The 27,995-nt window shown below is 38.1% G+C and overlaps 2 protein-coding genes across 2 annotated transcripts; both read right to left on the bottom strand.

Annotated features, from left to right (window-relative positions):
- Positions 1-9: 9 nt before the first annotated feature.
- SCRN1 (secernin 1) lies at positions 10-17,388 on the bottom strand. The gene is made up of 9 exons (XM_072412467.1): positions 17,300-17,388; positions 11,421-11,580; positions 8,445-8,626; positions 6,071-6,267; positions 4,927-5,118; positions 3,595-3,751; positions 2,428-2,584; positions 1,060-1,219; positions 10-519 (listed from the first exon to the last, which is right to left on the bottom strand). Exons 2-8 carry the CDS (start codon positions 11,577-11,579, stop codon positions 1,061-1,063), a joined length of 1,203 nt encoding a protein of 400 aa, XP_072268568.1. The 5' UTR covers position 11,580; positions 17,300-17,388; the 3' UTR covers positions 10-519; position 1,060.
- A 2,906-nt stretch (positions 17,389-20,294) lies between these two features.
- FKBP14 (FKBP prolyl isomerase 14) lies at positions 20,295-27,841 on the bottom strand. The gene is made up of 4 exons (XM_072412466.1): positions 27,598-27,841; positions 25,886-26,037; positions 23,037-23,164; positions 20,295-22,051 (listed from the first exon to the last, which is right to left on the bottom strand). Exons 1-4 carry the CDS (start codon positions 27,789-27,791, stop codon positions 21,893-21,895), a joined length of 633 nt encoding a protein of 210 aa, XP_072268567.1. The 5' UTR covers positions 27,792-27,841; the 3' UTR covers positions 20,295-21,892.
- Positions 27,842-27,995: the final 154 nt, after the last annotated feature.

Raw genomic sequence — 27,995 nt, 5'->3', positions numbered from 1 at the left:
GTAGGAGCCTTTGTTTCAATGGAATGTGTTTATTTTAAACATAGCATTTAAACATTTTGGAAAACAACCTAAGATGAAATGCCTTTATTTTCAAGCACTGGATTTACAGATCTAATTTTAAGACCTTATAATTTTATTTTTCCAATTCAAATGTATAAGCTAATATATTTGCAATTCACAAGTTTCTACTCAAATAATTGCTGATTCTTCACCTCTACAAAATTTTCTTACCTCTACATGGTTCTGACTAGCCTTCAATGAAATTACTTTTAATAGAATATCTTTGTCAGTTGTGACTTCTTCAGATGATCCATTGTTGGTTAGACACACAGTGAGCTCTGTTAATCTACATGCACTGAGCATTTGGAGGCTGATTCTGTTCCCTGTACATACACACAATATCGCAGTGACACACAGCTACGCAGGGGACAGCAGAGTCATCCACATGGCCACGTGGAGAAGCCTTAACATGTCATGTGCTCTTCTGTCTGCCATGAAGTAGGATTTAGTCTGTGATATCTATAAGAAAGAAATAAGGAAACCATATAGGTTCACCTGTTACAAAGTGAAGCAAGAAAATATTGGTGCATCACATGGTAATACAGTTTACTGTATATGTTTCACTTTCAATACAGTTCCCTTATTAATTTAAAACATACCAATGTTGAATGAATGAAGTAATGGATGAGTTAATATTAGTAAGATAGACAGGTAAGCAAAAATATTTGACCAGAACCCATACATAAAAAATTGTATAAACGGTACACAATCCACATGTAGTCATGTAGTTTACCCCTTCCCTACACCACAATCAGAATATTGTACATGGGTGTCTGTATTTTCGGGCTTCTAAACTCACAATTATCAGCTGGTTGGTCAAATACAAAATAGATCAGGAATCTGCACATGTGTACTACGCCTTAGAACAATGTTGCCTGCAACAGGTTTCTGGTACATTTTTGTATCCTGATACTTTGTTAGCAACTTCAGTAGAACAAAGCTTGGCAGGAAAAGTAATACGAAACATTATGCCATCTGCAACACTCAAATGTAATTTACCTCATTTGTAGAATTTGATTTCTGTATCAACGCAGTCATAGAATAGGTCTACTACTTCAGCAGGCTCCAATGGACTCGAACTATTAAGTATGTCTTCCATGGCATCTAAACCTTGTTTCTCTAAATTTAACATTGTTTGCAGAAGTTTATTTCCTTCTTCCTTTATAAACACAAAAACAGAAATATTAAATTTCAGCTGTAAACATTTTACTGTCTTTATTATGACAAAGTGCTCAACAGCAGACCCAGCAAAAGAGGCCTCCACACTATCAAGGCTGGAGAGGATACACTTTCATCAGGGAAGCTGGATGATCCAGCAAACCTGGAATGGATTTCGTCAAAGTCATTTGCTGTTTGTAAGCAAATGTTTTCAATCCTGGACAAGATCCTTTCCAGGTTTGCTGGATTACCCAGCTTCACTGATGAAAGCATATTCTCTCCAGCCTTGGGGAGCTTTAATATATCTGACCCACTGAAAGAAGCCCAGTCCTGGTGGACACATGCAGCATTATAATGCTTATTACTGGTGAATATTTATTTTTCATTCAATGTGAGGCTCCAGTTGATTTGACTTAGAAAGGGTTCTATCATTTTTAACTTTGTCAAGTCAACTGGCATGAAAGAATTCAGAATCATTCACTTCTAATCACTCAAACATTTATCTAGGTGTATCAATAAACCAACTATAATATGGATCAATTAACCAATTGTTTTTAATAGATAATTTACATTTATGCCTAAATGATTTTATATTTGATCAAAAGTCTCAAAGTGTTTGATGCTTTAACTTCACACACAAATATATTTACTCAATCACAAATTGCTGTATGTCCATTTTAGAGGTTGGGCTTGTAGCACACCCCACACATCTCAAAAAGCAACATTCATATTGGAGAAAAACATTTTGATATTACTCCGGATAGGGGAGAGATAGATGTAAAGATGTGCATAACATGTACAGCAATAATTCTTAACATGAAACTTAATAATAATAACAATAATAATTAATTACTATTAATAACTTAATAATAATAAATTATAAAAAAATAAAATATTTCATTGCAGTAGTAATAGTAGATTTTTCCAAAGAAAGCTACAAGTCTTTGAAGGAAATGCCAAGCTCTATGTATAGCTGTGACTGTTTTCTGTGAACTGCATAATATACATAGTGCAAGAAATGGAAAAACGGAACATTACATTTACAGGGATGTTGGCCTTCAGGGAACAGTTTATTCAACTATAGCCAGTTTCTGATCACATATTTTCATACATTTAACTCACCAACATATTAACAAACAGAAATACACAAAGATTATATGTTTTAATAAATACAATTATAAAACATTCTGATGACAAACTCTAGCTTACTTTGTTGGTGTCCATTAAAGTTAGAGCACACTGATGAGCTTCATATAATTTGTGTTTATATTCTGAATGTTCATGGTGACAGTTTCCAACACAAGATGATTGGACCTTTGGGAAAGCTTTAACATCTTCCACAAATATGAAGGGTTTAAATACAGACCTGGAAATGTCAGATATGTTTAATCAAAAGATCATAACAGATATTGCACTACATCAAATGCACTGTTTTTTAACAGTTTTCTGTTTACTATCATAATATATTTAACTTGATATGTAATAGCAATCCATTGTTGGTGGATGAAGAAAATACTGGGAGGATGAAAAAAGGTGAGCAGAAAAAGATTGGTAACAGCCTATCCTTTTCTTTAAAGCGTTGTTCTTCTTAGAATATCCATCCTGCGGTTCTCCTCGATAGCAGACACTGAATACTTAATCTGCTGCAGATAGGAAGTTAAATCTTTACTGTTATCATCAAATCCAGATTTATCTGACACTTCTAGGTAAGAGGGATAGTTTATCCCCCAGCGTGCTGCCTTTTATGCCAGCCATAAGTAATGGGAAATTTTTAATCGATTTTAAAAAACGTTAAATCAATCAGAATAGTCCTTTTCTACTGATCATGTTCAATGGATGTTTAGTAGATAGTGCAAAATTTATTGGTAAATGCTTTGCCCAGATTATTTTTTTTAAAGGAGGTTTTTCAGTACTGACCAATTTTTGAACACGTACTTGGTATATTGAGTACTTGTAGTGGATCGCAATATAATATTGACTAAAATACCATAAAAAGATAACCACATAGTGTGTGCCTAGCTTTACTTTTCAAGTAGTAGACAAACATGAACCACTAATCGGCTTTGCAGTTTTTCAAGAAAACCCTGCCTGTAAAGTAGTTTATTGAAGTTTAGGGGTTCCATTTTACAGAAACAATAATTATACAGAAAGTTTTAAAGTAACCAACCCATAACTTTCTCTTGTTCGATCTCATAGTAGCTCCTAAATTCGTGCTGGTGTATCTCATGGTATCTCATTACCCAAAGTAACTCTAGAAAAAAAAACTCCTTAACAAAGTTCCCATGCCAGTGTGTCTCACTCCTTCTATTGCATGCAATACTAATACCATTATATAAAAAATCTAATCTTTCTGTAAATTAAGGAACATGTACATACCTTGAGGGGTCTGGTGTGCCAGTAAGGAGGTGAATACAAGGCTTTTTCTCATCTTGAGGTAGGACAGATACAGAACTAGCCATAGTCAGGAAGCTGTCCGAGTTCACACAATTTCCATTACAACGAAGGATATTTATCACTGATTCCACTGTCAGTTCTAGGAAAAAATATGCACAAACATATCATGGTTTGATCAGCTGGGCCCAATTCTGCATAGATCTACATTGGAGATTTCCACTATGGTGATGGTCAGAATGCCATGCATGACCCGTGTCCACTACCAAAAACACCTACAATGGGCATGTGGGAGTCAAACCTGGATTATAAAGCAATTGAAGAAGGTGGTCTGATTAATTACATTTTCTTTTACATTATGGACAGCTAGGTTCATTGCTGCGTAATATGTTGGCGCTATATAAATCCTATTTAATATTAATAGTAAAAATAATTACATGCGTGTTGTTTACTTATGGAGAAGAAGGTCAGTGGAAGATCTGCTGCAAATGCCTTGTTTCCAGATTCCACAGGACACATTAAGAGAGTACGTCTAGAACGGTTAGGGCATGCTCACAAACTGTTTTACCATTTAGAAAAAAATAAGATTTTAATAAACAGGTCCATTTAATTTGCAGGCGGTAATGGTTAAAGAGTTTTTTTTCAGATGCTAAATTCAGAATTCCGCCCTTGCCACCTCCCTAAACTTTAACTAGAATTGCCTGTCTCTACTTATATAATCATGTTTAAGCATTTGTTTTCAAGCAGTTTCAGTTCAGGGAAAAAAAACCCACACTACTCCGCTAAATGTTGCAGCCACTTACAACCCCCTTTGCAGGTGATTGCAAATGCCTGAAAAAGCCTAGCAGTTATCGAGTGTTACCACTGGTAAACATTTTTTTATTATTTTGAACATGATTAGAGTTGCTTTGATGGCACAAAGGGGACCTATATAATATTTGGCAGGTGGTGGTAACTTTTCAGCTGATCATTGTGTGTTCTATATACACAGCACCATCTAGTGGCAAATTACAGAAGATCAGGGCTGTATGGAACCCAATGGATTTAGTTTTTGTTACATGAGGTTTGCTGTGTTTTTAGAGTTTGCATTTTAAAGAATGGTAGCTTTGTGGACAGAAATATGCAAATTGCACCAACCTATATTAATCAATCTGTTTTCATCTTTCCATGGTGTGACTAAGAGGAAACATGTTTAGTCTTCATGTGAAAATTCGCTTTTCACATTACCACTGCCGTTCACAGTGTTTTACTGAGTTCTTATGAAATAAAAGCACAATATGAAATGTAAAATGTATTTAATACAGAGAAAATATTTACCATCCTGTTTCTCTAAGATCTCCGTCCCTGAACAATGATCTCCATTGTCATCTTCTGAAAAGGCTTCAGAGAAGTTAAATTCTTTATCCTCACTCCACCATCCCTGGCTTTTTGCATAGTTCCGAAGTTCTGGGTGTTCTAAATCTAGTTGAGTCTTGAGTGATAAACGGTTGCAAATATATCGTACATCATCTAAGGACAGGAAGAAACGGGTAATTACAAAGTTGTACAATTGTTTTTTACATGGAAAGATTTGTGAGGTTGGCATGTAAATCTGTGTGGGGCTGAAAACATTATCAGTGGCCCTAGAAATCCTGGATCTGTATCCTAAACTAAACCTAAACACCTAATTCTTCATCTCTTCAAACACCTATGGGGAACATCCAGAAATGGTATTTGTGCCCAAACAGAACCCTGAAAAATAAACCTGATTTATTAAAGCTCTCCAAGACTAAAGAGGGTACACTGTCATCAGTGAAGCTGGGTGATCCAGCAACCCTGGAATGGATCTGGTCCAGGAATCAAAACATTTGCTAGCAAATAGCAAATGATTTTAGGGGAAATCTATTTCAGGTTTATTGGATCACCCAGCTTCACTGGTGAAAGTGTATCCTCTCCAGGCTTGGAGGCCTTTTATCTGGAAATCTTCCATAAAAATACCAGTATATATTATGGTCTGTGAATGTGCCAAGGCACCACTGTTCTTACAGCCTAATAGCAAAATCTGCAGTGTGAGATCTCAGTGACTACTGCATTTAACTGCTGGTGGTACTAACTGTCCTACTTGCTGGAAGTCCTGACATGAAGAAGCAAAGCTTTGCTTCTACCAAGATGGTCACATCCACAATGCAAACCAAGGCATGGTAATAAGGAATAAATCAGCTGCAAAATACAAACAATGCTGCTGACTAATCCTATGTCCTGTGCATTCATGGCGGATTAGAAGGAATTTTTACTGTACTTATAGGGACAGGTATTAAACATTGAGGATATGCATGAATATTGCAGAGATGCACTGGATATTTAAAACCCAAAAAGTAAACCTTACAAACTAATTTGCATTTTTATTAGGAAAGTTGTAAATTTGATTGTTGATGTTCAACCCATGCACATAAGACAATACATTCAGTAGATGGATGCTAACCTGTAATCTTTTCAGCTGCCCAATATTTGCCCACTGTCTCCAGTAACCAGGCCTCTGACCTATCCACAATAAGAAAGGCACTTTGGAATCTCTGATCACCAGCCTGGAAGCAGCTCCCCCCTTGACCGTGCTCCTCTAGTAAAGACACTATTATGTCAAGAGCCTCTTTGGCATTGGTTCCGCGTTCAAGGCCAAGTCTGGGAAAACAAAATATCTTTTTTTTTATAAATAACACTATAAGACGTTAGGCTGAAAGAAAATCTAATGCTAGAATTTTTTGGTTTTAAATGGTATAGAAGTTAAGACAGACACAATTTTTGCTTCTGTGTACCACCGGTAAAAATACCCCTTTACTACTAGCACCGAATAGAGGTTCCACAATATCTAATTCCAGTGTTCTCCCCAGCCCCTTTTAGCCAGGCGCACCACCCGGCACTTTTCAGTAACCACTCAGCTGCTTTTGAGTGATTACTGAATTGGGTCACAATATATGGGCTGCCACCCACCTATAATTTCTTCTCATCAGGTTTAAAAAAAAATCTGGGTTCAATATTGTGATTCTATTGGAAGCAATTTCAGGAATCAGCAGAATATAGAAGCTATTTGACACCAGAAAGGTAAGCATCAGACCCTGTGAGTAATCTGGAATATACTTGTCTCATTTGTTGGAACAATGTGAGTTACTGAAGCAACCCTCCTTCCCCTGATCCCTTTCTTCCTTGGCCTTTCCCTTATGGTTCCCTTCATTATGTGAATATATGGTTTTTGGACCCATTTGTAATATACAAATACTATTGTTGTTTCTGTGTCTATATTGTGCTACCATGTTTCCCCAAAAATAAGACAGGGTCTTATATTAATTTTACCGCTGAAATCGCATTAGGGGTTTATTTTCAGGAGATGTCTTATTTTTCTGATGTACAATAGTCTATTTTTATTCATGTACAAAAATGAGACAGGGGTGGCAACAAAAACAATGACAGTTACCAGACGCGTAACTACTGTAGAAATCGCCGAGAGCTCCAGCAAAGTTTTTGATTGCCCCCCCAGAAAAAAAATTGTGCCCCCACACAATATTGTGTTCCCACATACGGTAATATAGTGCCCTCACATACCGTATATAGTGCCCCCACACAATACAGAACATGCCCACATATGTGAACACACATACATACATACAGCATTTGGTTAGAAAAAAAAAAAAGTACTCACCACTACTGTTACCGTACTCCGATCCCGCGGTGTGCGCCCCAGCTGCTTCCGTCCTCTTCTCTTGGTATCTCTCCGCCTCCGGGTACCACGTGACCGCACTGTCTGACCAAGCTTGCACAAAGAAGCTGCCGACTTATTTTCGGGGTACGGCTTACATTTCCCCCTTGCATGATTAGCATGCTAGGGTTTATTTTTGGGGTAGGTCTAACTTTTGGGGAAACACAGTAATACCAACAATTAATAATTGTTTTATTACCTTAAAAAAAATGTCTAAAAAAAAAAAGGCACCTCAAGGTCTTTTAAACGTTGGTATGTTTACCATAGGACTTCAGTAAAGGAAAGCTTCATCAGGAAATAGTATACTGGTCTTTTCTTGATACTTGACAGCTTCAAGAAAGAAAAAGTTAAGGTAAAAATGTAATTTGCTAATGTTCAGCCAACTGAAGGGAGCCCCTGCACCACCCCATGTTCTTCTTAGTATCCTTGAAGATTTTCTGAAGAACTTCTGGGATTTATATACATATTGTTTCTTCTTGGAGCAACTTTGACGTTAATACCCACATACTCCACAACTGTTATCTAGATATTCTCTAACGTTAACCTTACCACAGTACCCCCATTTGTTTTTTTGTATGGGTCTCACAACCCCCTGAGAAAGCCTATAGGATGAAACGCGTCGGGCCCTGAGACAAACTAGACATATGTATGCAAACAAGACATATCTCGTCTATTCAATCTTTACCTACTAGTGGGAATAGGATGAATTCAGTTCAGATGAAGACTAAAGATCCAACCCATGAATAAGATGTGGTTGGCATTGTAATAACTTCTTCTTGTGATTTTTGTTGAAATACTATGGGATTGTGATGTATATTTATGCACCATTACAACTTTGAAACATTGTACAACCTGGAAAGTTCACAAAAACCCTTCTCATGTTTCCTTTACATTTATTTGACAATCTTTAATTGAGTATCTATTTATTATTTAGGGTTAGTAATATAATTGCAGTACAGAATGGTGTTTTATCCCCTAACACTCGATCCAAAACGCTAAAGCTCATTTGTAGCTCTCAAAAATGTAGTAAAGTCTTTTCATTTCATGACATTCTAGATTGCAAATACCAACAACCACTCTGATCTAAAAAGTACAAATCACTTACCTGACCAGGTCCATGGCCAGCAATAACTTTGAACCCTCGGCAGCCTGTCTTGCGGTAACAGGTACGTTTCCAATGCAGACTCCATGTTCATTGGCTCCCATTTCTGCGCCCCACATCCAGGCTGGTTTACTCAGTATTACAGAATTAGTTTGGGCAGCCTGGTCAATTTCAAGGTATGTGCACTGGAAAATCACAATAACATAAGCATTGCAGATTTAAATATTGACAAATGACAACCCAACACACGGCCTGCAATTTCTTTTTGAGAAAGAGAGGGGCAGCCACAATTACAATCTCTGTACCAAAGGTGCAAACTGCTTTGTCCTAGCACTGATTGACAGCACAATTAAAACTCTTAGTGTATTATAGGAGAATACTTTTTCTGCAGGCTAGATCACTGAATGTATACCAAGCGTGGTTTCATAACTAGAAAACAAAAATCTATGTATATTAGTGAATAGAGCCGTGGAACACTATAAAAGTTATTGTTATCGTTCTAAGCAGGTCCAAATACTGTTATGTGATATAAAATCCTCATTAAGGAAAAAAAAAAACTTCATGTACCTTCTATAAGTAAACTAAACTTCACTTATTTGTGCTTCTAATGATGCCCCTATCAGACACTGCAGCTCACAGGTCAGCATTGGGCAGGATAAATGTGATGATTAACAAGCTTCAGGCTTTTGATTCAGCTGTGACAAAGCCAATGGGTATCCCTTCTGAAACATCCACCCCATTGAACTGCAAGTATGCACAATCTACATAGGGGTGACAATGCTGCTAAGAATTAAGGAGCAGTATAGCAGCATTGTCGCCAAATCTCTGGAAAACTCATGAGGTTGACTTTACTGTTAGGATCAGCTGGTATTGGTAAGCCTCTGCAAGAGAAAACCATAAATGCAGATACACCTATAATTAAGTGCGGCAGTATACATTTCTTTTAGTGGGAGGCCACATTTTTAGTTCCACATTTATCTCGGGAATAACATTTAGCACACACAACAGATGTTTTACTGTGTGATCACACTGAATGGCGTTATAGGTAAAGCCAATTTATTTCTAGCCAAGATGTCTAATAACATAGAATAGCAGAGTCTTCTTAGCTAGAATGACAATTGTAAGGCTGTATATTTTATGGTTAAGGCAGAGTTTAGGTGCAGTAATTATTGATTTCATATTATTATTATTATTAATATTAACCTTTACTTAAAAAGCGTCAATATATTATGCAGTGCTCTACAATAAATAGGGGTTGCAAATGACAAACCTGCTTAATAGGCAAGTACAAGCAATGACATAGGAGGAGAACAGACTGATAATCTAAAACCAAAAATGCTGTTACATGTATTTTAAAAAAATCCAATTTTTCCATAAAACTTTCCCATAAGCACCTTCAATGTAATAAAAGAGTACAAAAATTCAGAAACCATATTCCAAGGAGCAGGATGAGTAAACCTGGGTGATCACATGACCAGTTAGCGATTCAGGTCAGGCTCACAGTGTGACAAGCTACAGCATGAGCTCATTTATCAAGCAGAGCACAATGTTCCTTCTCCTACACATGCTTGGCCGTTCTTTGTGTACTTTTTATGGCGTTCTGTTCCTACCTACAGGGATATGACAATAGGCAATGGAAAGTCAGAAATGTTCAAGTAATCACCAGGCAGAAAATGAGCTAAACTAGTACCTGTCAATACATCCTGGAAAAAACATCTAAAGGAAGGCTAATGAAAGGAACGTTTACCCTTTCTATTTCTTTTCATATTTTTTCATATTTTCTATTCATTTTTTATTTTTATATTCTTTTTATTCATTTCCAAATGAAAAGCAACATGCAAAATGTTATCAACTTTCAATACATTCATAGAAGTGAATAGACACAGGTAAAGCACAGGACTTAAATATTTAAGTAGGATGAACCATATTTAATTCCCCAGATGTTACTGTATATTCTACAAAATCTACCCCTGAAACAGATGACAGATCAACCCACCTAGGGCCACTTTTAAGGGTCATTTTACCCAAACTAGGATTTAACTTTTGCACAGTTTTTTTGTTGTTGAAGATCCAACAGTGGTCTCTGACACATTGATTTCTGTCCCTAAGTTTCCAAGCCTACCAACCTGCCATCTCCAAAGGGGTCTTGTCCTTTCTTCTTGGTTTCCCATTAACTTAATTTTTTGGGAAACAAAGCAGAATAACTTATATATCCTGGTTGCAACAGTAGGATACAGCTCCATGTACACAGGCATCAAGGCCACAAGACAAAGATTTTATTGGTGCACTACACATCAGGCTTCTTAATAGCTTCCTAATCTGAACCCACCCCAGATTAAAAATTTACTGAGAGCTGGCCTATTCTATGATTACACATTGGTGTTGGAAGTCATCCTTGGTGCCTAAAAAGATTTTCAAACTTGGCAGTAATGATTATTTCTGACTTTCCATCATGTGGATACAACATAAAATTCTAATGTTTTTTAGGTCAGTCGGATCCCTCCATGGCATTATTCTCAAGGAGTGATTGTAACTGAATTGTGAAGACCCTAACACATACAGATACAAAGTCATTCACTGGGTCATCACCCTTGGAGGATCTACCTGTAACGGAAGTATCAGTTTTGTGTTGGCTGTAGTCTTTACAGCCACCTAACCCCAGAAAAAAACTGAAAGATGAACTTGAAGATAACTGCAGGTCAAGACTTGACTTTGCTAAGCATTATTACACTAACTTAAACATCCAAACAAAAAGATACAAATGTACATATAAAAGTCCCAAATACTCCAACTAAATGGTGACTTCCACCCAGTCCATATACTACCAAACAGCATATTAGGAAACTAGATAGAAAAACCTATGCTGGTTATTGGTTGACCTAATAAATAAACCCCCCGCATGTGTACGTGTGAGTTACTCCAAGATGATTACAGTAACTGAATAAGGACACCTAAGTGGTAATCCAGCTTTACCCTTACCTGAACTTTGCTTCCAGGATCATGGCTTTTGGGTGGCACATACAGAACTTCTTGGACTTCATCTCTGGGACGGGCTGAATTCTTCCCAAACAAAATGCAGTTATTTTTTGCATGGGGTGGAAAGGCCACAAAACAAAAGCTTGGAGGTGCTCCAGTCATACTAAAGAAAAACATCATTACAGAATATGTTATCAATTTACAATGCAGTGATTGTTGAAACTATTTATTCTGTAACTTTAAAAACAGCTATGAACTCCAAAATAAACCTAGCATTATATATATATACACACATGTTAACAAATAATGCAACAAAACAGATAACAAATAATTTAATAGGTACTTCTTTATGATTGTAACACTTCTTTTTATTACCTCCCCAGAGATCACAGTACTCTCCTTTGCTTTTCTTTCCAAGGATGGGGCCAGATTTGTTATTTAGCCCATTTTTAGGGTTGGTATCTTCTTTGTAGCCTGAGATGCTGGCTCAGCAATGACGCCTTCCACGTTGTACTTTGATCAATGGGGAATACAAACCGAGAATGCTTTCTCTTTCCTGCATCATTCCTATGACATTGACTTATGAGCCTTTACTAGAACTCCTCAACTGGTTTTCCATTATAAAATTTGCAGCTTTTTCAAACATTTAATGTTGACACTGTATTTTGTGATGTGTTAGGGATTGATTTATACAAACTTGTCTAAAATGTTCACTTTACAGAATGGTGTGATAACACTACACACATCTTTAGTACAAAAACTATGATTTTGGATGAATAAAAACAAATTGAAGTAATGTCAGGATAAACCCTTACATTTCCAAAACTTTTGGGGACATTTAAAACAAAGCATAAAATACTAAAGTGTATCTTAACATTGTAACAGTCATGCAATACATTGCAGCATACCAGGTCATAAAGTGGTGGCTGTATTAGTTGTGTAAGCCTTTTTATCCTTTATTTGTACCTGGCATTTGGCTTGTAGTTTCCTCTCTTGGGGGGCCACTTTCACTGTTCCAATGTATCTATGGAGGAGCAGCATAGATACCCTTGGCCGGTAATGGACAATGGAATACTGTTGACAATGGACTGGTGTTGAATGACTAGTAGAGTTAGATGGTCTGTTTGTCTTTAGTGAAAATCTGAATTTGGTACTGTGGTCCCTCGATCCTGTTCTTCAATCTGCCATGGTGGATTGATGAATTACTGATCAGAAAGGGCTGCTGTACTTTTATAAGCACGCGGTGCTGCTCATTTGTTGTCCCTTCTCCAGGGAACACAACGATGTGTGCGCCATGCTTGTTCATTCATCTATCTCAGGAAATGATCGCCAAAGTCTGTTTTCAATGACAACCATCTGATGTCTATATGATATCGGTACAAACTTCACTGGTAGGTTATAATGCTTTGTTACTGGGGAACTCAGCTAAATAAAAACTGCCGTGTTAAGACAACTGACAGACTACAATATATGGTAATTTGTCCATAGTAACACTTTAAAGCTCTTTTCACCTACAAGTTGACAACAGAAGAACATAAACGCCAAAGGAATAAATTACCCCATGTTTAAATCTAAAGGACAATAATTATGTGCTGTTCTTATAGAAGTAGGTGGGGAATGGGATTTTTGTCACCATGAGATTCTTGTAGTCAATGGAATAAGAAAAGGTCACTGTGGAGTGTTTAAGAGCCCTGAATAGATTATATAAGACAGAGTGATGTTTGTCAGTCCAACAATGGGCCTGTGTAAGGCAGGCGGCATGGACTGAATCCAAACTAACGCTCATGGGCGGTAATAGCTACAAGAACCAGGAAGCTGGCATGTATTATATCCAAACAGGGCCCGGGGACTGGTTCAATGCCATATTGGTCTAGTTCCACATTGGGAAACATGTTGGAATATTGGGGGAAACATCTTTACGGCTCTTATGGGTTAAAGTTGTTCCGGCTATTATTCTGAGCATTTCTTGCTTTATTCTACATGATATGTGCTCTTGAGATGTGCAGCCATGTGTACTGTAACTCAAAGAATAACGATGAACTTCTTTTATTTGCGCTTTGGTCTGTTAAATATACCATTGAAAGTGTTTTGTTATAACAGTTGTAATGTGTATGATTTTTATTTTGCCTTGATATATGCTTTATTGGTTGTTGGTAGGCACCTACTCCAATGAACCGATATCCACAGTCTACAAAGTGAAATGGGTAATTAAAATTGTTGGTATCGTCCAAAAACTGACATTACTTTGGGATGGACTGACCCTTTAAACTCCTACAAGTGATATGATGGCATTACAGGGAGAATAGTAATTTCTTAAGGGAATGATTCATTCCAAAACCTAGCCTTGGCTAAGCAGCAGTGCCAGGTAGGGAGCTTAGGAAAGTGTCTACAATAAATGTAATAGTTCTGCCATGATTATCCTGACACTAAGGTGTCTGTTTATAAATGTTTTCCCCTTTCAACCTTTACCAAAAATGCTGCCCATTTGGCTCCACTACGGGACTTATCACCACAACATGTGGCAGTGAATACTTCTAATGTTTTAATACATGGGATCCATTACTTCCATTTTGATGCCTTTTGACTCCTGAGGAAGCAGATTCTGTGAAACGCGTTGAAACTGGGACTGGATATACCCATTGTTTCTGTACAATACGTAAAAACAATCTATACAATATGAAGTATATATCTCTTATTTGGTATTTAAATATTGTACATTTTTATTGAAATCATGTAAGATGTGATTTGATAAAAGGTGCCTTTAAAGTCCATTTGGATATGATAAAGATATTGGGCCTGATATATTAAAGCTCTCCAAGGCTGGACAAGGGACACTTTTATCAGTGAAGCTGGGTGATCCAGCAAACCTGGAATGGATCCGGTTCAGGATTGAAAACATTTGCTAACAAATAGCAAATGACTTTGAAGAAATCCATTCCAGGTTTGCTGGATCATCCAGGTTCACTGATGAAAGTGTCCCTTGTCCAGCCTTGGACAGCTTTAATAATTCAGCCCCAATGTGAGGAGAAACTGGATGTGGCAACAGTGCTCACAGCTGTCGCAGGCAGATAAATAGGGAAAATATCTGTAAGGGTGGCAATCGTACCAAGCTAATGTTCTGTATGCTATAGACTTAGTTATTTTAGCAGGGGTTCCCCGAAGACCTGAAGGTTATTTTAAGGGTTCCCCCAGAAAGGCTGATAAAGAGTTATCAGTCTTTGGCCCTGATTTATGAAGGATCTCCAAGGCTGGAGAGAATACTCTTTCATCAGTGAAGCTGGGTGATCCAGCAAACCTGGAATGGATCTGGTCCACGATTCAAAACGTTTACCAGCAAATAGCTAATGGTTTTTAAAAATCCATTCCATGTTTTCTGGATCACCCAGCTTCACTTTTGAAAGTGTTTTCTCTCCAGCCTTGGAGAGCTTTCATAAATTAGGCCCTTTATATCAGTTCACAAGTCCTAAAGGCTCATTCACACGGGGTGTCTGAAAGGTGGTATTACTGCTCAGTGAATGTCATCCCGAACCTAGATAGCCTAGGGGCAAGCACTTAACGGACCTTAACTTACCCTCAAGGGAAGGACTTACCCCCTGAGCACCCTTTTGTTCATTTGGAGGTAGGAGCTTTATACATATTTATATAACATATAAATAAATTATGAATAATGTAACAAACCTGAATGTATATGAAACAAAAAAAAACAAAAAACGTAAAAAATGGATTACAATTGTGATCTTTGCAAATGGCAAGAAACCAAATAATAATCTATTGTAAAGCTGCTCATGAACTGTAATTAAATGAGCATCTGGTTAATGCAATAATAATAAATACTAATAATGTGAAACGTTTTCCTATTTCAGGCTCATTTTCCAATGCTCAAACAAAATGTATATTTGCAATTCCATTATAAATATACAGATTCAGTAAAGCCAGACTGTTACTGCTGACAGTGAAAGCCAACTTCCAAACTGTTTGCTAGATACAGTGGAATAAATCTGTTTGGCTTTGTTTCTGTATAGGTCACTGCTTCAGAATTGATATACAGCCTTGGAGTTGGAATTCTGTTGGAGGACATAAGCTGATACACAAGTATCTTTGGTTGTAACAAATTCCATTATATACAAATTCCAGTATTCAAATAAAGACCTTTGTATGGAGACCGGCATTAATGATCCCTCTGAAAATAGTAATGTAAATTAATTATTTGTAATTTAAGTAATGTAAATTAATTATTTAATTGTAAATTAAAGTACATTATATGGCTATCATGCTAATTAAATGGCTTGCTTACTTTTTTTTAACTGACCTGGAACAGGCATGCAGAAACTGAGGTCAGTGTGCACTGACAATTTTATTATTTCACATAAGTGGCTGAAAAAAGTATAAATCTTCAGAATCGACCATGGAAAAGAGAGAGGACATCGATGGCAGCCCGTATTCTTCCCTAATACATAATTTAGACATTCCGTCATTTTGACCTTACAAAGAATGCTGATCATGGCTCCTGATAGCCCACTAGACCAGTAACTTATAATTCCTGGATCTTTTTCTGCATCCCGTCTCCCTGAAGTGATACTGTAACAAAGTGGGGCTCCAGGGTATTGGGGAGCAATTGACTCACCCCATGTAAGAGTATTAAAGTCTAGGCAGTCCTGCCAGGCCATCAGGTGGGGTAACCTTACCTTACACCATAGCTTACCCAGGGGCAGACTACTACAGTGAGAGACAATGAATGGGTGAATATAACTGAAGGATCAGAAGCTTTGCCCTGAATACCGTCTCTTTAAAGAACTGCTCCTCTCCCTTTTCTGTTTGGAAATACTTTCTGTCTTATCTTCACTGATTTCCTAAAGAAAATTCTCAAACAAGCAGTAATTGTGATTTTTTTCATGAGTGGAGCAAGTTCGCCATGTTGGATTAGGAAGAGCCTTAGATTTGTGATTAGGCTTTGATGGAAGCAGCCATTACCCCATGTATAATAATATTAATAATAATAATAATATTGTGCCACCCTGGCAATCACGAAGTGCTAATAACCTTATTCCGCAATCATTATCCTTAGTGATTAATAGGGTGCAAGGGTAAATCTAATTTTATATTAGTCTTGTTCATTTTGCCCCCTGCCCACATTTATGTGTATTGAAATTCCACAATATTGGTGACAGCCTCCATTTACCTCTGTAATGGACATCCTAACCCAGACCTGCAATGGAATTCTGTGTTCCAGCAGAGCACACATCTCTGATTTGTATTGTGTGTATGATATGTTGTGTTCAGTATAAATGGAGGACATCATGCATGCACCAATGAACCTGGAGTCTCAGCAATACAATGAGTCCCTTTATCTGTCTTTCTGGCCTAATACTAACCAGATGCTGCACATACTGTTCTTGCTGCTGTATCCTACATCTATAAAATAAATCTAAATGTTGTAATAATCACCCAAAGCAATGCATTCAATATCTCATTTACTGAAAATCTGTCCTCCATAATAACCCCTACATGGGATATTAAGACAAATCAAGGATAGCATACATGACCATTGTCCTGATTTCCATCATTTACTGCATGACATTCATTACAAGAAATACATATACAGATGTGAAATGTAGCAAATCTCCCAAATCCAGCGTGAAGGACACAATTAGGGCATATTGGTTGTATGGCAGGTGCTATATCTTTGCAATCACTAAAGGGTTAATGCAGATTTACAATGTGATCTATTTATGATTTGTGCTGATCATGTCACAGTGACAGCAGGGAAGAAGTGATGGAGTCACAATGCTATAAGCACCACCCATCCTACATACACAAGCATCAATGGATCGGTGGAATTCTGCAGGATCCGAGCCCCAGACCCCATCATTTATGCTACTCACTTGATGCAGAGACCCCGGACACCGACCCCAGCTGCACACAACCGAGCGAGCAGCCTCCAGCTCCGGTCTGACTACACACAGGAAGCCCCGCCCCCTCCCCGGGCAGAGCCAGCAGCCTGGAGGACTCTGATCGCAGCATCCACGTCACAGCCTGTAGAGGGCGCTGCACACGGGGCTGTTACTGGGTGTCATAGGGCCCCAACAAGTAAAGGGCCCGCAACTCTTACCTCTTAAGTGTGCCTGGTTTAACCCCCTGGGCCGTTCATTTCTGTCTAGATTTATATGTCTAAAAGCGGTACAATGTCTTTCATGAAAATGTATTTTACAGTATATTATAATAGTATGAGTATAATAAAGTTTAAAACACAAAATCATGTCAAAATAATAAATAAAAAAACAAATACATTTAATAAACTGACATGATTTTTTGTTTCAAACTTTTTTATACTCATACTTTTATACTGTAAAATAAATGTACAGCTTTTAGACATTTCATTCCAGTGTATTGCATTCAATAGTTATTTTGTATTGAATGCAATACAAAATAATTTGAAAATGCTGCCGCGCCCTTGATGGGACTAGGTAAGACTTTAATTTTTTGTTTTTTTAGCTATCCCGAGTGTGGCTCAGGGTCACCACTTTCAGCAAGATTTTATTTTTATTCCAAGCCGCACTCAGGGTACCGCTCAGGAGGTTAATATGGCTGCCCTCCTTTCAGATCAGTTATCTCCTTTATGAGAGCTATCTACATATCTATCCCCTATGTATTAATAATTTGTATCATTTGGCTTAAAATAAAAATAAAAAAGTGATTTTTTTGCACTAAGCCTTTCCAGCAGCCTGTTTCAAACCCTTAAAATAATTTTTAGGTCTCTATTAAATTTAAGTCTTTGGGGATTATTGGGAAAATACAAATTACTTTGATGGTTGGTGTGAAGAATGCCTCTCCACCTCCTTACATTGGAGGAATTCTTAGATAAAAATAACATTTTTCCTCTGAAAATGTGCACAGTTATTAAGGCAGTGCATGCAAAATATATTTTTTTTGAATAGTGGCCATTCAGATAGAGATGCAGTGTGTCAACATGCTTGTGTTTTATTGCATCAACACGTGGCGTAAAGCTCAGTGAATTAAATGGAAGCTTACAATGTGAAGATAAAGAGCCTGATTTATTAAAGCTCTCTTAAGTCTAGAGAAGATAGACTATCATGGGGAAACCTGGGTGATCCAGCAAACCATGAAGGGATTTTTTTGGCCAATGTATTCAATCTAGCAAACCATGAAATCATTTCTAATTGGCCAAGGTATTCGGTCCAGACCAAATTCCAGGTTCACCCATGATTGTCTATCTTCTCCAGACTTGGAGAGCTTTAATAAATCAGACCCTTTGTCTTCTAGCTCCTAAGGGAAGCTAAAATGGTCCTTGTGGTAATGAGATGGACTTTTCTTGCACACATATAAATATAATGGGTAGTGGAAGGGGCAGAAATGACAAACCCAAGGGTACCCATAGACAGCTCTACAAACTTTTGGTTAATGTAAAATAAAGTGATAAAACATTTTTGATTAACTAACTTGTTAGACATTTAAAATATTCCTCAACTGTTTTATGCAGTGCTATGTGGTCTGGTTTTGACAACCAATTCCCTTAAGATGTCCCACTTTAGGGAATATGATTTATTAAAGCTCTCCAAGGCTGGAGAGGATACACTTTCATCAGTGAAGCTGGGCAGTCCAGCAATTTTTTTCAAAGTCATTTGCTTTTTGCTAGCAGATGTTTTGAATCCTGGACCAGATCCATTCCAGGTTTGCTGGATAACCCAGCTTCACTGAAAGTGAAGTGAAAGTGTATCCTCTCCTTAATAAATCAGGCCTAAAGACTCAGACTAGTTCTTCTTACCAATATCATCACATACAATGCAGGACTAGTGATGATTTAGTAATATCCTCCCATTGTGCATTGTTGGGAGATACAAACCAATAGTACAACCTCACTTGACATCCTCAACATCAGCTTTGGTTGTCATGATACCCAGCATTCCTGGCTTTCTCTGCATGTGCCAAGAATGAAGTTATTCCAGCCCAGTCAATCAAAATGGCTAAAGATCGTCTACTGGAAGAGAAGGAAGAAGCTGTCGGCATTCTGCGATGGAACAGAGAGTGGTAACTAACGCAGGATTTAGTTGGACTTTAATGTCCAACACCAGCCAACATCTTTTTTTGCAGTTTTGGGTGCACCATCTCCAAATTAAATTCTCTCTCAGGAGGAAAAAAAGAAGAGAAAACCCGCCACCACCCAGCCAACAGCAGAGAGAAATAGGTAGGCTGCCATTGCGGAGCCTTTCTTAGGAGCTTGCTGGCTGCCTGTTTGTTAGAACCCATGTAGATCTGTGCTTTGCTATATGCCCAGTAAAATACATGTTTTTCAGCATGCTCATGAACCCATACTAATAAGACATGTTGCAGTGCTATTAAATTCTGAATCACATTCCAAAGCATCAAAATAGTAGTGGGCGACACACCATAATACACATCCAAAAAGTGGGGGATGGGCGTGTCCATTTTGAATTTGTTGCAGAATAAGAACTCCCAATCCCACTTGAATAGATTACACCACATTCTCACAGAATTTTAAGTGTTCATCATGTAACAGCAAGTCATTGTAAAAATCCCTAAAATACCACAACAGTTTAATCCCTAAAAGTTACAAACAGGTAATTTATTGCAGAAGGAAGAGGCAATGTCTCTTCTGCAATAAAACACACTTACCTGCTTGGTTACAATAATTTTTTTCTTGGAATACACTGAGCTATTCTTGCAGGATGGTGACGATCATGATGATGATCACCTGGGGCTGCCAGGAAGGAATAAATTCCCACATGAGCTCATTCACCTGAACAGGATTCCACAGAATTTAAGGTGGGGTAAGCAATTTTGCTCTGCTTTATAATATATTTAGATTTAGGAAATTTGCCAATACCACACTCCAAGATGTTAAGATAGAACATTTTATTTTTACAACTTAAAAACAAACATTAAAATGAACATTCTGCTCCAAGAACTAGAAATAGACATTTAAACACTATGCTGTCAATAGTCACCTGCATACAGATTTGAGATTGTTCTTTTAAAATGCCCAATGTGGGCTATGCAATTTATAAGGAGGATATGTTCCATCTGTAAGGCAGCTGTGTTTTTTCAAAGGGACTTTTCAATCTCACATGAAATGGAAGAGACAGATTTACAGACAGATGTGAGGATCCTGACAAATCAAAGCCAAAACACCTTTGATTGGATGAATGAAAGGCAACACTTTAGTCAGTTGTATAAGCATTGTTATCAGTAACCACACACCAAGCACCTGTGGAAGGGTAGTTTCTGGCTTGTGAGGTGAATGTGGTGCAGGTCAGCAACTTATAATTAAGGTCAATATTGTAGCATGGATGTAAGTTCTAAAGCTACATTTGAACTGTATAGGAGGCAGATAGTCCTATTAAAACGCATTTCACATTTTTTTTTGAAAAAGGAAGTTCCACATGAACAAAAGTTAACCATTTTTACTTTAAGTAAAGCAAGGAAGGGTTATAACTCATATTGATTGATTTTTTCCCCATCCACATCCCTTTTAAGAGAATTTACATAATTTGCCCTGGCAACCATTGCTACCAGAATTGAAAGGAAGGAAGATACATATTGAAACAGGAATCGAGAAAAGACTTCCAATTAGGACACTTATTTTGGTAACTTGTCTTTTGCATTTTTTTTTTTTTTTTTTTTTTTTAAGAGATTTTCTCTTGCTTCCATTTTGTGTTTATAAGAGGGGAAATGAAGATCTCTGTCCTACTGGAAAGATTTGACAACATTAAACAAGCCCAAGGAAGGACATCTTTTTTTCATAATTCTGAATGGTTGGTGCAAAAACAGGCTCAAATGGTCTACCACAAGATACCGTATTTTTTGCCATATAAGACGCACTTTTTCTTCCCCAAAACTGGGGGGGAAAAGTTAGTGCGTCCTATACGACAAATGTGTTAAAAAAATAATTAAAATATTATACTCACCCGATACCCGGATCCTGCGTGTGTCTCTGGCTGCAGCGTGTCTCTCTTCTCTCCTCTGCCAGCATCGTGTTTTCTCCTGTCTGTAAAGCAAAGCGAAAGAAGCTGGCACAGCGCCACCTGCTGTTCCCTGTCCTAACTGCCGTTACAATAGAAAAAAAGCACAGAGTGATCAGAAGGGGAATTTGAATGACAGAGTGATCAGAAGGGGAGTTTGAATGACACAGAGTGACCAGAAAGGGAATTTGAAAGGTACAGAGTGATCAGAAAGGGAATTTGAATGGCACATGAGTGATCAGAAGGGGAATACGGTATGAATGGCACATGAGTGATCAGAAGGGGAATGATCTTTCAGAATCTTTTTTTCTAGATTTTCCTCCTTTAAAATTGGCTGCGTCTTATATTCCGGAGCGTCTTATACGGCGAAAAATACGGTAAGTCTGGTGGGAAGGTTGTACTGTGTAAGACAACTGTACCTTCAGTTTTTATTACCAAAGCCCAATGTGCCTACATAATACAACCTAGAAATAATGTTCATAGCTCATCGTGAACATATGTGAATTCTCTAGCAGAGATAAAACCATCACTATCCTCATCTTCCTTTTCAAAAATGCTCTCAACCAAGACTTCATGGTGGGTTTCATTCACAGAACTGCCGTGCTTTTCAAACTCCACTTTCAGATATGCCTTGACCTGGTGGAGGTTAAGAGGTAGAGAAAAAGAAAATCAGTTATTTATGATAAAAGATCCCAGACCAAAATGGTGACTAGTAGTTTTAATAGCACAGTCGTAAAGCTTAGATTTGCCTTAGGTGTAAGGACAGGTCTACTTCAATGACAAAGGTAAAGCGAACGTAACTCAGAGTTTTTAGTTTACATAAAAGGGTGCAGAACCTCCCTTTTCTGTCTTGATCGCCATGGCATATCCTGCTGGGATACTTACGTCATGCATCCCAGGAGGAATGGCTGCTCCATCTGCACAAACTCTAATCTCGGGCATGTGCAGAAGGAGCCTTTTTTTCTTAATGAATGAAAAAACTGCCAATTTCATGCATGCGCAGTGAGATCGGCAATCTAGGTTCTGGATTATGTTGGAAGTTAAAATGCATTTCTACATCCCAATTATTTTATGCCAATTTTGTGCCATTGTGGAGATTTTCTATTTTGCTATTTGTCCAATTCTACATTGTGCCGTACAGGTTGACATTCAAAAATCTGGCCATCGATAATCCGGTTCCTTCAGATTTCCGGCATGGATTTCGGAGCGCATTTTCAAATTTACACTGTTCTGTAAGTGCCCTTGATGTTTTGATGGCACTGTACTCCAGAATCAGCTGTTGGGTCTTGCTTGCATGGGCTTTCCTGCTCATTTATTTGCTGCTATATAGCCCAATTATGGATTCAGCATCCATTTAAACGACTGTACAGGGAGTAATTTTCTGGTAAATATACACAGCATATATAACCGCAAAAAATCCAGAATTTTCAAAAAATTTTGAATGTCAACATGTACTATGGCACAACATGGTACAATTGTCTCTCGCATTGTTGATGTTGGCATTTTGGTTGTGAATGAAAATGAAAAACATGTGAACCAGCATTAAACACAATAAAAGCACATCTGCCAAAAAGTGCTAATGGACCTAATATAAGTAAATGTAGTCCATTGTATATGTTACCTCTTCTTTCGACAGTTTCCAATCATCATTCAAATCCATTTCTTGGAATGATTCATGTGATCGCGGTCCATTTCGAATCTCAATTAGATGAATATCAAAGACTAAAGTGCTCTCAGGTGGAATTTTCCCTAGTTAAAAAAAATATTAGAAAAGATAAGCAAGGTTCAAAGGAATACATTAGGGTTATTCACAAGGACAGATGGCTGCAAAGAATTAGAGCTCTGCAGCAGACAGAACAAGTATTTAATGAACATTATAGAGGTAGAGCCCTTGTTCTTACATTACCCAACATATCTCTGCTGTGTCACTGGCTCCACTGCCAAATGGGGTAAAATAAGTAGCCTTTTGCAATGAAGAATTCTTAAACCTATGTAATTTTAGCCCCCTCAATAAACACTACAAATCTAAATCCATCCCATACTAGTCTGACTTTAGCAGAATACATTTATGTTGGCTGCCATGGGTTACTACTTTTACAAACTCACATTCTTTATTCTTTTTATTATTAAGTCCAATAGGTAGAGAACAAAGTTTAACCAACCTAGGAGATTTTATAAAGCTGCAGAATCTTCTATTTTACAAATGTGCATTATAATCAGTTTTCTTCTGGACCTTAAAGCAAGCCAAGTGCTTGGATGTGCACCTATGTCCAGATTAGAGAGGTCGAATATTTACATATTCTCAAGAAGCAGTAAAACTTTTAAAACAAGTCAACTCTGAGCTCTTTAGGTGATTTTAGGACCTGTTCACATGAATGGTTTCTGCTATTTGACATCCCAAAGCCAACAAAGGACCAACCAGCCCTTTTATTATAATAGAAACAAAAGAAGATTAAGGAGGCTTGCTGCATGTAGGGCAACCAGCCCTTTTATTATAATAGAAACAAATGAAGATTAAGGAGGCTTGCTGCATGTAGTGTCTTATGATCCTGGTCTCCCCAAAAAAAAAAAATAATAAAAAAAAAAAAAAAAAAGATACCAATAGGCATTTTAGTTGGCCATCACTGTCTACAGTGAGCTAGCCATTGCCCCCTGGCCATCCCCGTCTACAGTAATCTGGCCACCCCATAACAAGTGGGCACCAATAGTGTGCTCCTTCACACTTGTCCTCTTTCCTGACCTTATCACAAAAATGTACATTCTTCGAAAGAGCACAGCATAAAGACTTGTGTCATGCTAACGTCGTCTGAAGGCATATGGTGGTCATACTAGAAAGTGGGTACAACTACATAAATAGTTTATGCATGATTAGAAGGAATGTCAAAGAAAACCCAAAGAGTGTAAAAGATGTGGGAACTATATTAAAAATTCTCTTTTATTATCCCATGGCTTCATGCAGGCACCAGAGGAGGAGGAAAGCCTTGTGCAAACTATGAGTAGCTGAAGTCATGCACTACCCATGTGATAGTTTTGACTGGCCTCCTCTGAAAGTACTGGGTATTTTATTCAGCTCATGCCATGTACCAGAGTGGCAGGGGAGCAAATAAAAGTAATGCATACACTGCTGGGAATGGGGGTTATAGCAAACCTATTGTTTTGCCCTTTACAACTATTCACGTAGAACACACAGATAGCAGATATAATACAAGTATACAAAGTATATAAGGTATAATATGTGTTATGCTTTCATGTCACTAGAAAAATCCATGCACATAATTCAAAGCTTACCAGTTTTAGCAAGTGTAGCATTAAGATTGAGAATCCACATGCATTAATTCCTGCGGAAACTGCTGCGGTTGTCCAAAGGACTATTCATGTGACACCAGAATACACTTTGGATCAAGTACAAGACAAACAGAGGTTAGTGTTAATAGTGTAACATTTGTTAGCAGTGTTTCTGTGGTAGGTACAAAGGAAGACCAATTGGCTATGTGCATGGTGCACAAAGTGTCAGACAAACATTCAACAGTAATCTAGTGGTGCAAAGGTTTCAAAGTTAGTGAGGGGTCAGAAAGTAGAAAGACAGAACCATGCAAGCCTTAAAGAGTGGCATTCCATGACAAGGCATGCAAGGGTGCATCAGTTATTAGGGTAGGATGGGTATTCAGACAGAGCCCCCGATTGTACATCTGTACACACCAGGGTCACTAAAAGGAACTCACTGTGTAGGCCTTCTCCACAGTTCTATACAGAAGGGGTTATTTATAAGGGGGTTTTATTATGTTTGCCACATTTATAAAAAAAAAAGTGATCAGCTGTAAAGCTCACCACATTATAGTATTTCAGATAGTGTTCAGCACTTTAAAAGTGAAGAACTCCATTGACCAAAGTGAAAAAATCAGTGGGGCTGTGATGCAATGCTGATGAAAACAAAACAAAAAGTGTTAAAAGTAGTTACTACTTTACAACAGTGGCAATCAGAAGCTATAATGAAAGTCTAGGGTAACCAATCAGCACTTTCAAATCACCTAAATGAAGTAAGGGACCATCACTTTAAAGATTTTGATCACAAAAACCACTAACCCCACCAGAATAAATGTGTTTGTAGTTTTACAAAAAATGATGATATATGAACTAATTACCACTTAAAAATATACCCTGTATTTTTACTAAAACATGATTGGTAAGATGTTTCTAATAAATGACCACTGCCATGATTTAGACCAGATCATAATAGCAAGCCTTTGTGGTAATGGGTTTATAAACATTTTATAGTCTAATTCTCCGGGCTTGGCTAGTTTCAAGGGAAAAAATACAAATTAAGGTAAAAACGCTAAATATAAGCAGCTAGGTAGTACAAGAGCCCACCTGAAAAAATACAAAACTGTTTCTGTAAATTGATTGTACCATGAATGGTGACCCTAACAGATAATTTTACAACATACAAATCCAGAAGGACAAGCCCGTTACCTTTTCCTTCTTTTCCATATGCCAAAGCAGGAGGTACAATCAGCTTCCGTTTCTCCCCCGCACACATATCTTTAAGGCCTTTATCCCATCCTTTGATAGCTTCTCTAATGCCAAGTGTAAACCATACAGGCTGGTTATTGTTATCTGCATAACTACAAAGAAAAAAAGGTCAAATGACGACCAGTTAAAAAATGCCAAGAAAAAAAACGAAGGTAAAGTACACGTAAACAGAAGCTTGATTTTTCTTGTGTTTTTAAAAGGTGCCACACTAATCCTCGCCAATGTCCTACCATTTTACAGCAGCATTCCACACATTGTGCCTGATTTATTAAAGCTCTCCAAGACTAGGGAGAATACACGTTTATCAGTAAACCTGGGTGATCCAGTAAACATGAAATGGATCTAGTCCAAATATTTGCTAACAAATAGCTAATTACTTTTAGGAAATCCATTCAAGGTTTGTTGGAACAACCAGCTTCACTGATAAAAGTGTATCCTCTCCGGCGTTGAAGAGCTTTAATAAATCAGGGTCAATGAATCATCTGGTATCCAACTTGCCCCACCAGCACACAGGCTAGGAGTATACATTGTCAGGCTTGTCTCGGCTGAGAATCTGACGTGTGTTTAGAAGTTACCCAACTTTGTTCGTGAAGGATCCATGAACAGCAGACGATGAACAACTGCAAAATTAGTGAAGGGAAAATAGCAATGCAGGGTGCCACTTGCTCCTTTGTTTGTTCATCTGTCAGTCATTTGTCACTGGAAAGGATCAGAAAAGATGATCCTTATACTCACCCCATTCCATGGTCACATGACCTTCAAAGTCTTCTCCTTAGCCTTCTGCTTATCAGAAGTAAGTTTCTTTTTTTGGGTGTCCAAATAACTGCATGAACATGGACACTTCTAATTGAATGATTAGTGGAAGGACCCAGACATTACATCAGCCAGCATAGGGGCATTAGGCTTCATACACACGTGCAATAATAATAATAGTTAAAGAGAAAGTAAACTCAAAAGTGCCTAAAAAATACCTTACCTTCTTCTTTTACCTTCAATCGTGCACAGCAGTCGATTGGTCCAGAGACATCTGCCATCGGAAGCCGCATTGTCCTAGTGTCTCCGAGCCGGCGTGCCACCATCTTCTTTTCTTCTGGGTTCTTCTTCCTATGTCACCCAACCCAGACGCGAGATCGGGTGACATAGGCTGGAAAAGAAACTTGCCAATCTCACTGCGCATTCGTGAGATCAGCAATTTTTTCTGTTTTCACGTAAAATCTTCTTCTGCGCATGTCCGAGATGCTTAGACATGCACAGGCATAGCACCCAAGAGCCTCCCGGGATGCGTGACGTAGCTATCTTGGGAGGCCTTTGCACGGTCTTCCCTTTTATGTAAAGTGAAATTCCTGAGTTTAGGAACGGTTTAATGTTGTGGCATTTTCTGCTGCATGTCTTCTTTTCACCCAGCATATCATTGGCCTGGACCAGTGAATGCACATTTTGATTCCTTCCTGCATTGCAACACCGCCCAACGCAATGCTGCAAAGCAATTAGAACAAATTACAGCCCACAGATTATTTATGATGAATAGCAGAGCTAGCAATCTGCACATATAATCTAACACATTGTATAAATACCCCTATGTATGGCCAGCCTGGGAGCACTGGGGCCTTGGCCTATCTCCATGCATTTTCAGGTTACTATGGAGAACTCACGTTGAATGAAAGCGGGTTCCATTGCTCTCCAAGAAGCCCTCAAAGTGCACCAGCAGCATGTCCCCATTCTTCGTCTTCCTCCTGCAGATAAAAGGCTTCTCCATTACTTTGATTTGAACCTCAGGCTCTGGGATGAGGGCACCACTGACACAAGCCAGCAGAGCTGGGAGTACTAACAGCAGCCTCTCCATCATTGCTCGGTCATTGAGACGTGGCACCAACACTACAACCACAGATTGTTCCAGGCTCCTTTAACTAAGCAGCCTATAGGATGAAAGAATAGGCGTGCACGTGGCCCTGGTACTCTCTTTCATTGGGCAGAACTCAAACCACGCCTTTTTTCCCTAGAATCCGATTGGCTGAATTCGTACACCCGGAAGAAGGTTCGTGGCGTGTTG

This window comes from Pyxicephalus adspersus, chromosome 5 (assembly GCF_032062135.1).
Source record: "Pyxicephalus adspersus chromosome 5, UCB_Pads_2.0, whole genome shotgun sequence".
NCBI classification, from domain to species: Eukaryota; Metazoa; Chordata; class Amphibia; order Anura; family Pyxicephalidae; genus Pyxicephalus; species Pyxicephalus adspersus.
The sequence above is the reverse complement of the archived record's forward strand: the minus strand, read 5'-3'. Positions and strand labels throughout refer to the sequence as shown.

Excerpts from the sequence above, each read along its gene's own strand:
- SCRN1 (XM_072412467.1), bottom strand. The coding sequence starts at position 11,579 with ATGACTGGAGCACCTCCAAGCTTTTGTTTTGTGGCCTTTCCACCCCAT. Across the intron at positions 8,627-11,420 it reads ATCCTGGAAGCAAAGTTCAG|TGCACATACCTTGAAATTGA; the intron begins GTAAGGGTAAAG and ends GTGATTTTCCAG. Across the intron at positions 2,585-3,594 it reads GGCACACCAGACCCCTCAAG|GTCTGTATTTAAACCCTTCA; the intron begins GTATGTACATGT and ends TGACATTTCCAG.
- FKBP14 (XM_072412466.1), bottom strand. The coding sequence starts at position 27,791 with ATGATGGAGAGGCTGCTGTTAGTACTCCCAGCTCTGCTGGCTTGTGTC. Across the intron at positions 23,165-25,885 it reads ATATGGAAAAGAAGGAAAAG|GGAAAATTCCACCTGAGAGC; the intron begins GTAACGGGCTTG and ends TTTTTTAACTAG. Across the intron at positions 22,052-23,036 it reads GGAAACTGTCGAAAGAAGAG|GTCAAGGCATATCTGAAAGT; the intron begins GTAACATATACA and ends AACCTCCACCAG.